The 12,900-nt window shown below is 36.6% G+C and overlaps 1 protein-coding gene across 1 annotated transcript; it reads left to right on the top strand.

Annotated features, from left to right (window-relative positions):
- The first annotated feature begins 1,958 nt into the window (after positions 1–1,958).
- Positions 1,959–7,621, top strand: LOC100370643 (uncharacterized). The gene is made up of 5 exons (XM_006812495.3): positions 1,959–2,078; positions 4,327–4,398; positions 5,484–5,587; positions 6,273–6,366; positions 6,954–7,621. Exons 2-5 carry the CDS (start codon positions 4,344–4,346, stop codon positions 7,076–7,078), a joined length of 378 nt encoding a protein of 125 aa, XP_006812558.1. The 5' UTR covers positions 1,959–2,078; positions 4,327–4,343; the 3' UTR covers positions 7,079–7,621.
- Positions 7,622–12,900: the final 5,279 nt, after the last annotated feature.

Below are 12,900 nucleotides of genomic sequence, written 5' to 3'. Positions count from 1 at the left end.
CTTATACTGATTGTAATTGATTAAGGAGTGACAAAAAATAAAGAGTGATTTAATGCTGTCTCGGGTGAAAACCAGGGACTTAGCAGAGAATCGTTGGAACATGAATGGAGCTTGTGTGTGTTTCTTGTGAGTCTAGCGTGGAAAACGACCGAATCCCGGTTACCTAAGTGAAAGGTTTTTAAACATCAAATATACCTATCACAGTACGATGTGAAAAGAGTTTATCTGTTGCTGTAAAGCATAGTGATACGAAATTGAATCTAGATAAATCCTTAATTATTGTGTTTTTTTTTTTACGAAATGGAGGTGTCTTGTGTAGCTACGAACGAATTAGCGTTTGATGGTAAAGAAATTGGAACAGTTAAGCACTGTTGTTGAAAAAACGAAAACAACTGATTTCGACGTGAAGAATAATTCATAACAAGTACGTATCCTCACGCATGCCTTGCTATGTAGAAAAAATGGACGTTGCGCGGAGAACGACCTGGGCTACCCGTAAGGTGTTGGTATAGTCTGGGTAAAACAGCATGTCGGCGACCAAACACTTTTCTTGAGTGTATCTTCTCAAAGACACTGTTTTCATCGAGAGTTGTTTCATGATATTAGTAATAACATTCGACACATAAACTAAACTTGGTGGTCTCCAATTGAACATCCCCACCCATCAGAGGCTATGTTGATACTATACAAATGAAATGTCAATAGTGCGACAAACGAATAGCACTTTGTGTGAATTTCACAATTATTTATTTCATTGAATAAGTGATACTGATTTGATTTGATTTGAACTGAAGCTGGCCATGAAAATATCGGTACTACGTAATACTGCGTATGTCTGCTAACCGGGGCGAACCAAAGACGGTCCCTACTGTAGCCAAGCAACCAGGACCCCAGAAACTAACCCATTGTGGTAAAAGTGGTAAGTTCAAACAATGTTGATTGGTAGGAATCCTGCTTTTCCAAGTTTAAGATTGTTCAGGAAAATGTCGATTAGTGAGAATGTACCAATATGGTCGGGCGGTATTCAGTGGACCCCCTCCCTACAAATATATCGTGGTTACCATATGCTCAGTGTCACTTCACACGTCGTACTTGTTTACGTACGCATGCGCAGTGACTGGTTGGCAAGATCGGTCGTTCGCACTCGGAAGATGAAACATGTGCCTGTTGCAGTTAATAAAACAACTTATGGGCAACGTTGTCACAGTAAATGAGCTAGTTTTGACCAATGAGCGATTTTTGTTTTCAGATATTTACCTGCTGGTTGGCGAACATATAAACATATGACGTCGCAGTGCGACGGCCTATACACCTTTCCTATAAATCCTATAAATGGTGTCAAAGTGGTTCTGTGACGTAAATGGGGACGGACACGACGGCTTTTAAAATCTTCGATATCTTTTTGATCTGTAATCGTTCATCAATGAAAATTGTGTTTTTGAGATATCTTACATTCTAGATAACGAACGAATAAACAACCAATCACAGTTGTCGGTTTACGCGACATTGTCTTCACACGTATACGTCATTTTGACGTCACTTCAGAGCGCAATTTGGAATGTCCGTAGAACTTTCAACATTCTACTGGCTTGCCGGTCGTTCATTCCCCATCTCAACGCAAGACTGCGAATTTTACTAACAAATGCACCAGCCTGGTCAGAATACCAGTAATTTATACGTGGTTTTTATGAAGTAACCATCTTATGATCTAACTGTTTAAACTTCGTTATTTTTTTAGCCTATTTACGCCGGCCTGTTCACGCCTGATTTATCGTACCCCAGCGCGGCGTAACGTACGCCGACGTAAAAAGCACAGATGTGAACACGTTGATATTGTGTTAGGTACACACACGTAGCCGTGGCACACATAAGTCAATTTCAGTGAAAAGATTCGATGTTAACTTCTATTCAACTAATTCAATACTAGTACATAACAGTTGCCAAAACAAACGGAAACTGAGCTTATTGCTATAGTGACCGGATAAGTAAACAAATTCACTTCAAGAGTAAAAGTGAACACAGTTTACTGCGCACTCGCTACTCGACAACGGAACCCCGAACAGCATTGACAGACCCAGGTCGGTAAAATATTTATTTTTTCTTTTGAACTTCTTCCATGTTGTTTCATATGAATACATACTGGGAGAGATGTTAATAATCTCTGATTTTTTTATTACGTTAAACAAGGAACAGAAGAATAACGCGAAAAAAGCATGGAATAAAAGAAAAATTGTACAGCGTTCGTTTAACCATCGGAGTTAGCAAAAGTCCATGTAATCCATTTAGATTCGTTTGCAACATGATTTAAAAGTTTTCAACCGATGGATGACGTATTTTCTTTGAGCTATGCTATACTCTCCAAAAAAATAAAAAGAATTTCTCCACGTTACAATAAATGGGGATAAAACATTCAATAAGTAGTTGAGAGTGTAATTTATGCGATGTTTACATAGTCTCGTGTTCGTACCTGTCATAGATCATTGTCACTGTGCAATGTCACACAAGAATCATTTGGGTTTCAACGTCGTTGTTATGAGCTTGCCGAATACTACGCCATTAGGGGGAGAATTACTTAAACCGCGTAATGGATGTAAATGAACGCACCTCGCGTCAAGCAGTTTTTTTTTCTAATTTAACATTTTCTATTTGTTTTTAATGTGGAAAATCGGTTCAAGGGAGACTGCGTTTTTTTTTATATGACAATAGTTGAGTAATAATTGAGAATTGATCTGGAAATAGGGGCTATCGATATTAAACATGGAATACGGTGTGAAGTGTATGCCTTCCATCCATGGATGTATTCCTTCTGTTCCACAAAAAATTCTAAATTGTTATCATAAGTACACATTGGCGAATGGAAACTGCGAATCCGACATTATTCTAATATAACATCGATTACGTGTTTTTAATACAAACGCAATTATGACAAACACGATAATGTGACTTAAAATAATTTGGTATATATTTTGTTTCATGGACGCTCCACCGACCTGATCAACTACAGTGGCACTGTGCCGTCATACGATAAAAAAAGCGAAAATCTTCAAAGCGAATAGTATAGTTTGATATTTTGTAATCCTCCACTAGCTTGCTAGAACGTTGAAACAGAGAGTGTAATCATGTTTCTAATGAGTCTTGAGTGGAAGTGACGTTGCTCGTATTAAACATCGTTTCTAGCCATTTTTAACTTCCAAAGTTGTATCGACCGGTGTAACTCTACCAAGAAAAAAATTGAACTGAAACGCAATCCATCATACTGTGACAACCATTCAGTGTTGCCATGACGACAACAAACAAATTCAAATTTGGTTTTCAGTGACTATGTTAAAATTCAAAAGTCTGTAAATAAACCCAATTGATATTCAAATGCCTTGCGATCACTCTGTAAAACCTTTGGGTTTTTTCCGTATGGACGAAAATGTTTGGCACTGTTTAATATATAACCACCAATCAATCTACATACGTTGAAACTTTAATAAAAAAGATACTCGTATGCCACTCTTGAAATTCGCTCAAAATAGGGAATTTCGTGCAAGTATGCGGCATCTACCTGCGACTTCTACTGGTATCTTCATTCGGGTTGGGGTGAACGTTCTAGTTGCAATTTCCTTTGTCTTTGGCATTGACTGATTAAAAACTCGGGGTCTGCACACAAAACACTGCTAGGATGACAATAAGAGAAATAAACTATATAAATAAATCTTAATTACTTTTCAAAAGGGAAAGACGAGAAAGACTTTTGAATTTTGTTATTTTATGTGTAGATTGCTCTTAGTTTAAAAGTTATTGAAAACTGTTATTGATGGAACAAATTGGATTTTCTGTTATATAGCTTTCCTAGTTCTAAATTCAAGTTTGAAAGACAATATTTAATAACTTTACAATGCACAAAGACCATATGAATGCATTGTATTACTACAACAACAATAACTTAACTCATAACTGAGTATTGGAATAAAGAAAAAAAATACGTATATCATTTGTTCTTCCAACTGTTCATCCAAATAGGCAATTCCCTATAGTCCGTAATATTTGTTTATATCTATACGATAAAACCTTGTGCCCCTTTTTGACTTTTGATCGATTTAGCCGTGTGAATGGCCTCAGCGAAGGCTGGAATAACCTTCATTTCGTCCACCTCGGCCCCAGGATCCATAACGCCCTCTATCAAAAGAAAATTATATTTCAATAAAAAAGTCTCTTGTTTTTTTGTTGGTGTTTGTTATAATAAAATAAAATATCATTGGAGTGTGTAAATGCGAAAGTCGAGGTACCACAAAAGCCGGGTTACCACGAAATATACACTCTTTTTTTCCTTTTCCACAGAACTTGAAATCATCGCCATGAACTGTATCCAGAAGATGGTTGTTATGCTGTTTGTTGTGGCAACAGCGTATGGTAGGTACATTGTGTTAGGTTTCAACATTCATGAGTCCATCAGTAATGAGATATTCATATCACGCGTGACTTAAATCGGAAATCGCGAGCGCGTTTGATCTGAAGAACTAATCAGGATCTTGATTGGTAAATAACACTAAAAACGTCACGGTGGGACAACGGACTGCCGGAACTAGCGCAATTAGCGAAGTGAGAGGTTTTTAGCTAGCTATATAGCGGGCAACAACATTATCAAATAATAGTAGTTTCATGTGAGCTTCGCCACAACCTTGTTATTTAGGAGATGCCGAATTGTTCGTGTTACGGACAACGAGTTACGAAAACATCGAAAACATCGAGGCCCATATTTTAGAAACAACGTTCACTTTTGCGAAACCACGCCCAAATTGTTACTCAATGTTCAATTAACTGTTAACAGAACTTCGAGTTACGAGCAACATACATTTTAATTCGAAGTTCTGTTAACTTCTAATTGAACATCGAGTTACAATGTTGGTGTGGCTTCTAAACTATTGGCGTGGTCATTTGTGTAACTCGATGTTTTCGTAAACGACCATGCCCATATTTTAGAAAACCATGTGCACTTTTGCGAAACCACGTCCAAATTGTAACTTGATATTCAATTAATAGTGGACCGAACTTCGAGTTATGGAAAATATAGATTTTTTTTTGTTTTCTTTAACGTAATGTGTTTCCCGTAACTCGAAGTTCGGTTAACTGTTAATTAAAATTCAAGTTGCTAAATTTGAACGTTAAACAAGACTACAAATCTATATTGACCGTAACTCAAAGTTCGGTTAACAGTCAGTGAACATTGAGTTACCAATGGACTTAGTTTCGCAAAAGAGGGCATTTTTTTTTGTAAATTATGGGCTCGGTCATTTTTGTAACTCGATATTCGTAAGTCGATTTCCGTAACTCGAACAATTTAGCATCTCTTGTTTTGGCAACGAAGGGTGAATTGCGCACTCTATCGACAACTGAGAGTTTTGATTTGTCGGCATCGACAGGGGGCGCACGTATAAAACGTGAATACGACTACTATATAGTACTTCAAGATATATATATATGGCTTTTCATTTCAGAGTTAGCAGCAACTTTCGATTGTTATTCATGTACAACAACTGACGATGATTGTCTTGAGCCAGGTGATAATACACCAACGTCAAATTGTACTGATCATTGTTTGGTAAGTACATTCCCAGTTTTCATTGTGTTTTCATAAGTAGAACAATTCTTTGATGGGCACTATACGACACTGTATGCGACATATTGAATAAATAATACACAACATAGGTAAGATTATTGGTGCTGATTGTCCCCTCCGCGATCGACGTCGAAGGCGCTTTTTTGCGGCACTCATTGTGTGCCACACTGTGCGCTGTGTCTGCACCAGGATTGATTATTGTTTATACAGTAATTCCCATTAATTACTTGAAAATAGAAACGCTACTACCGAGATAAGACGTGACGGTAAATAGCAGAATTTAAGAAACAGTAGTACCACCTTGTATGTTACCAGAAGACATTGATAATATGTTTATTACACACGAATATAGTTATACTGTATTGATAACGTGTATTTTACACGTCAAGACAATATTAATAACTTGTATAATACACGTCAAAACAGTATTAATAACTTGTATAATACACGTCAACACAGTATTGATAACTTGTATAATAATACAGACTCGTGGCTTACATGCAATGGGCACGTTTTTCTGTCCTCCGATTAAGAATTTGTCTTGGTCGTTGAATTTCATTCTTGTTAAATTGAATAACGTAAATATAACCATCGTTTAATAGAGATATATTACTTTCTTGTTTCTCTTTTGTCTAACGGGGTTTTTCATTTGATTTTTTTCTCACAGACCACCCTCACATATTTTGACTATGACATCACGGCCATTATCCGCTCATGTTCCCCGGTATGCGTAGAAGCCGACCTCATCTTACTTGGAGCCGGTAAATATTTAGTTACCTGTTTACCTGTTACGTGACTGTCAGGTTACGTCACGGCACAACCGCAGCGACCCCATCAACGAAGTATTTCTGTGATATGTACATGACGTAGATGGTTGAAGCACGGGTGGGGAGGGGGGGTGTAGTTTGAGCGATAATGATCAAAAAGACAATTTTGATTGGTTGTGTAGTCGTCGATGAATATTGCAAATTTAAAACAATTCTGACGATGTGGACAGCGTCCATTACATCATACTGTAAAATGACTAATTTTCACTGGGTTTAAATTTCACTGATTTGCCATTTCAGGCATATTCAGTGGGTTTTAAATTCACGGTTTTATCATTTAGATAATGTGTTCTATGCTAAATTTTACATATTCACTGGGTTTTAATTTAGCGCATTTTCCAGTCAGCGAAATAAGCCAAATTAAAACCCAGTGAATAATTAAGCCCTTTACAGTACGTCACTGAAGCGCTCCGTCGTTAGAGGGCGTGGTTTATCGGCCGCGTATTCTGTACTGTGTTTTCATTGCTCACATTTTCACCATGCTTGATACATTGACGACATTGGCTTATTTATATTTATAGGAGGGAAGACAACATGCTGTGAAACAGATTTATGCAACAGTGACACTGGAGCTGGCCACCGTGACGGCGTCGTCTCACTCGTGGCTATAATAACATCAGTCGCTTTTGCCGTATTGTCTGTTTAATATGGAGAAAGAGAGGGAGTTTACAGCAGCTGTATCGCATCGTGTTATATGTACCTGCGTGTGTCTTAATAACAGTGTAGCTATTTTTTTACATTGAAATTACACTCTGAGATCCCGTAGCTTTATTGAAGACTTCAGTTGGAACGATCATTGCGAATTGCGAATATTTACTAAATGTTCAATTTTCAGCGTGTCTGAATGTTGGCGATCGGTTCGGCTTCCTATTTTCATTTGCTATTGCTTTGAATTTTACGACTCTGTTCCGAATCATTAACCGAGCTGCATTGATACGTAACAAGGGCGCATCCTCAAATAGTTCGTGAAATCCACATCATTAAATATTCAAAGAGGAGGGGTCGTCACCTGCGCACGCGCGGGAATTGAGTCCTAAGCGACGATGCTAAAAACGCGAAGGCCCCAAGCCCCGATTCTTTGTAAACAATGACACGCTATGACCATCTGGCGCATGCGCAGGTGAAGACTCTCCCGCTTTGACGTAATAGTTCCAATGAACTCCAATAAAGTTATGGTGTGATCTCAGAACGAGGCTTTTTACAACAAAAAACAAACAATAACACGCAAATGTTAAGGTTGGTCAATAACACTGTTTCACAAACGTTGGTCGGTTCGCAGTGGGTGCATAAAAAAATATTTTCATAATTGAATGGGTCGTGACTTATTCTTGCTTCATAAACTTCCATATATTAACCTCGTACTCAACGCGAAGTACTCAGACGTTTATCTAAAATATTTGGTTCGTGGCCCACATTTTTTTCGAATATGATTTTGTATAGCAATACGCAATTCATTCACGCACTTTTAGAAAATCCAAAGACTTTCGTAAAACTGTATTGCTCAACCTTAAGGAGTGCGGGTCTTGTTCACGCACATTCCGAACTGCGCATATATGACGTCATCACGCTGAAATGTTGCTGTTGTCGGTAACGTCGCACTTTTGTCAATTGATGCTTTCATGTTTGTTTCATTCGAATGTACATTACAACGTAATTCACATTAGCATGGTAAGTTTCAATACACGTGTTTACAATAAACAAAATCGGCGTCTTTATTTCAGTATGCGTGTGGTTTCTATATATGTACATTTAGCTTTATTGTCAGGGTATTTAGAGTTATTAAATTTGTTACGATGTAATTTTATTCGCCGAAGGTGAAAAAAATCGTGCCTTTATTAACATCCTGGATGATTATAATTTAGGCAATCCTAATTAAAGCCTAATTAGGCGTCAGCGGGGCCAATCTTTCAGGCATCTATTTCATAATAATTGAGGTCACGTGATTGCCATTAAGGTAGTTTGAATGCACATTGGATCAATATGCAATTAATTCCATTTATTTAACTCGTTTCCTTATCAAGATATAGTTTTCTGAATAAATGTGCTTATACATATTGATGAGGTCACATGACATATGCACATTTCTGCTTACAACTCTTCCGAGGGGGATTTAGATAGTAACACCATCTAAATTATACTATAAGCAAATTAATTTTCCTTTTTGGTTAGTACTGAGCTTCTTCAGTTTGTATATATATATATATATATTCTGAATATTCCAGAGAGACAACAGCCAACACGACTTTACGACAAAGAACGCGTAAACTCGATGCGTAAACTCATTATTTAAATTATTACATGTAATATAAGGTTTTGAGTCCAAAAAAAGTATACTTAACGATCTATAATCAAATGTTGGGACTTGGGAAATAAATCCATTTTTAAAATTTTGGCTGCTATATTGACATTGGACGAGCTAACTGATAATAGACTTTCACAACGTGCACATAATGGCCAAAACGGGCACATTTCATACGGATTAAAAATAGTTGTAAGCAGAAATGTTTATATGGATCATTTCTGGTCTTCACTTATGTTAGTCACGTCTCTTGTTTGATGCTTTTATACTAGCACAGGTTGCACCTCCCTGTCTGTAACAGTTCTTGAATGAGATAATACAGTTTCGCATACTACCATCCCACAGGCACTGAACCACGTGACCTAGCCATGTGATATTGATTGGATAGAACGCACCCCCGGAGTGGAATGAAAAGACAGAATTTCAGACTAATATAACACACGCAATATACAATTCCCGTTTTACCGAAATCAAAGATGGTGGACAAACCATGTGGCTGCTCAAAATTAATTTTTCCCGTAAGAAGCTTTGTCCATACATGTCATATAGCAAATATCAAGTTTGATGAAAGCACTCATGAGAAACAAATGCCCGAATTTCCAAGATGGTGGCTAAACCACGCGTCTGATCAAAATTATGTGAGAAACAAATGCTCGATTTTTTTTCCATTTTTATCAACAATCGAGGATGGCGTCGTAACCATATTTTATTTTTCTGATAAATCAAACATTCTATATGCACTATATTAAGTTGATTGATTAAAGTATCCAGGAGAAACAAATGCCGAATTATTTAGCCATTTTTGCAGAAAATGAAAAATGGCGACAAAACCCATGTGACTGATCAGAATTATTTTAATGCTCCTTGAAGGGGTTCAAAGGAAAGATGCAACATGGGAAATTTCAAGAATTTAAAACTGCAGAATATAAACTGGGTAAAACATATATGAACTATCGTTTAAATTATCAATACATAGCCGTTCAAGAGCTTTTCATTCTAAATTATTACATAATACCAAAGAAACAGATCTTCTAATTCTAATTCCAAATAAATATACAATATTGTGTACAGGAAATAAAAACTATTATTCATTTATTTTAGTGTAGGGCCGCGGTGATTCTTTAGAAGGACATTCAATCTGTCACATCAACACTGTGCATGATTTTAGGAGATCCGGACGAAACTATCATTGTAAATTAAGTCCGCGGATATGTTATCATCGTTTACAGGGTTTCAATCGTGGCTGGAAAATGTGCATATAATTAAAATAAAATAAAATAGCGAATATAAAAAAATAAGTTATTACATATTAGGAAATCGTAATCTCTAGTGTCATGAGAGCATCCCAGATCACAAATCTGATCACAGAACCTCAAGCAGACACTGTCAGCCTAGATACTTTTATTACATCTTTTCTTAGATATGTAAATGAGCTACTTAATATGCACTAATCTGTACAAAAATGATACATGTACGTGTCTGATTGGGTGATTGGTTGCTATCTGAGACAGCAGAAATTGTCTAGAGAGAACACATTGATAAGAATTGTTCCAGAAAACCATTAATGTAGGGAATGACATTATATTTCATGTCATGCCGATTTTTACAGTCTGTTTTTTTTTTCAGATAACTATTTTTAAAACAAAGTTTTCGAACATGAATACATGGAACATAATGATTCAGATGATGCAAAAAAATTAGGACAAATCTCATCTCAATGACATGAGTTTCCATTGATGATATGGTGTAGTAAATATTTGACACTACTTCGGCAAATCAGTTAATAGTAACTGTACGGTTTTACAACCTCTAATAAAAGACAAGTCTGTTATCACGGGAATTGTAGATAAAATCGGCGGATCTGGACTGACTTGTTATCATTTACAGTCGGTATTTCATAATACTGGTGTATGCGAATTGTCAAAGAAAGTAAACCACCAAAAAAACACACTGTAGAATTATTAGAAGTAGATAAATATATAATGTAAATATGTAATGTAAAAATTTTTGCTGGCATTTAGTAATTTCACTATTTTGATGTTTTTATCACGAATTATATTGTTCTACGTGTTCACATTGTTTTAATTTAGCGAATTTGACTCATCACAAAATTAAAAATCAGTGAATAATTATTACTAATCTGTTTACCGTAGTACACAGTAAACACCCACCTACCTCAACACACACAGAAACCCACCCACCGTTTCTTTTAAAATTGCCTTAAAAATGTTATTTCATTAAAAATGTTTTAACTTTATATCAAATTATTCAAACACAATGAGTTATCGAGTTACCAGCAAAAAAAACTTGAAGAAGAATTGGAATGCAATAGTCGCCACTAGAGGGCGCTGCTTGGAGACATAACAAAGTAATCTAGAAAATTCAATCGGGTACCTATATTTTTTAGTAAGGAATTCTATAAATATATAAGGTAAACTACACATTCAAAAGATATTTAAAAATTCTTCAGGTCGATTTTAGAAATATACGTCCAGGCTGAAATAAAAAAAATGGATTATTATACATAGCTGTGTCACACTAGCACAAGCTAATCTTGTTTACTGTTGGCTTAAAACATTCTCAAAGTTATACTAACCAAACCATTTTGGCATCGGTGGTCGTCGTTCAGCGATTGATCGAAATTCATCTGAACAAAAATGAATGTTACACGTTTGATTTTGCTTTCAGTATATTGCGCCCTCTATCGACTTATCGGCACAATGAAACAAAAACCAATCGACAAGCAAACAAGAGGTTGGTAACTAGTATTATTAATTACTCGCGTATCAGAGAGTCAAGGTTATTGGTCAAGAGCTGTCACATGATATTTCGATGTTGATCCAACCCAGCATATTTTTGCCACTGTCGACATGTTGTGCGTTATTAAACCTCAATGACATCATAACGTTAGATTGTAGTGGACGATTACAAGACGCATGCACTTTCCAATGCGTTTCGCCGCCGGGGACTACTTTTGATTTCAACTCGGAAAATTCCGTTTTATTCTAGTTCCTTGTTGTCATTGGCCTTGGTTTTGGCTGATATCAAGAACTATCTTCCCAATGTGGATATTAAAGCGAGGGAGTCGTCACCTGCGCATGCGTCAGATGGCCATAGCGTGTCATTGTTTACAAGCAAGCGTCTACCCATGAGCCTTTGCGTTTTAGCATGTGTTGCTATCGTCGCCTGGGACTCCCGCGCGTACGCAGGTGACGACTCTCCCGCTTTAATGACCCCAGTCTTTGCCTTCGACCAATGACAACCACTTGGGAGGATGATTCTTGACTTAAAATAATGACAGAGGGTAACACGAGCTTAGTAGCTTAGCTATATTTAATTTGCCTATATTTACTTAAATTCAGGTTTTCCAAAATCTTTTTCACACCAGATACCAAGTTTTTAGTACTAGAATCATGCATCTTAATACCAAGCTTGTATGCTTCACATATTAATGTATTTTCAGGCATTTCCTGAACTCTCATCCAATATTTTAACAATTGTTTTGTACCCTGTATTGTAAGAGGGTACCTCCCTAATTCAATTAAACATGGCAAGTTTAAGGCGCTGCTGTTCACCTTTAATACAAACTTTTGGTATGGAATTTTTCCATGGGTGTTGTCAAATTCCAAAGCTGTTTTGTGTGGGCAATAATATCACTGGACCATATTTCTGTGCAGTATAGGAGAATTGGTGTAATTACTGCATCGAACATCTTCAAATGAATTCTGAGTGGTGTACAAGGTCTATCTGGGCTTTGTCTAATTCCCCTGCTGTATTTAAGGTAAGTGTATGATGTTACTCTTTCCAGTAAATCCTGGTTTATAAAAAAATTATATCTGTCTAGGCGTCTACCTGCTTTGTTAAATATGACTGTTTTAGATTTTTTTTAATGTTGATGTCCAACTTCAATTTGTGGCAGTATAATTGCAGGGAACTGATCGCATTCTGAAGACCTGTCTTGGTTTCTGAAAGCAGAAGCAAGTCATCTGCATTGAGTAAACATGGTTGGTTTTTTAATAAAGTTGGCTGGTTATTTTGTGATGCATTTATAAGACTTTTAATATCATTTAAGTATATATTAAAAAGCAGCGGACTTAGACCATCGCCCTGTCTGATGCTTTTCTCAATTGGGAAAGTATTGGTCAAGCCGTTATTAACCTTCACATATC

The sequence above is a fragment of the Saccoglossus kowalevskii genome, chromosome 5 (assembly GCF_978046115.1).
Source record: "Saccoglossus kowalevskii chromosome 5, keSacKowa6.1, whole genome shotgun sequence".
NCBI classification, from domain to species: Eukaryota; Metazoa; Hemichordata; class Enteropneusta; family Harrimaniidae; genus Saccoglossus; species Saccoglossus kowalevskii.
This window is presented reverse-complemented; position numbering and strand designations above follow the sequence as displayed.

What these genes read in the sequence shown, in the direction of transcription:
- LOC100370643 (XM_006812495.3), top strand. Translation starts at nt 4,344, where the DNA reads ATGAACTGTATCCAGAAGATGGTTGTTATGCTGTTTGTTGTGGCAACA. An exon ending in TGTTGTGGCAACAGCGTATG is followed by an intron (nt 4,399 to 5,483) that starts GTAGGTACATTG and finishes TTTTCATTTCAG; the next exon opens with AGTTAGCAGCAACTTTCGAT. An exon ending in ATTGTACTGATCATTGTTTG is followed by an intron (nt 5,588 to 6,272) that starts GTAAGTACATTC and finishes TTTTTCTCACAG; the next exon opens with ACCACCCTCACATATTTTGA.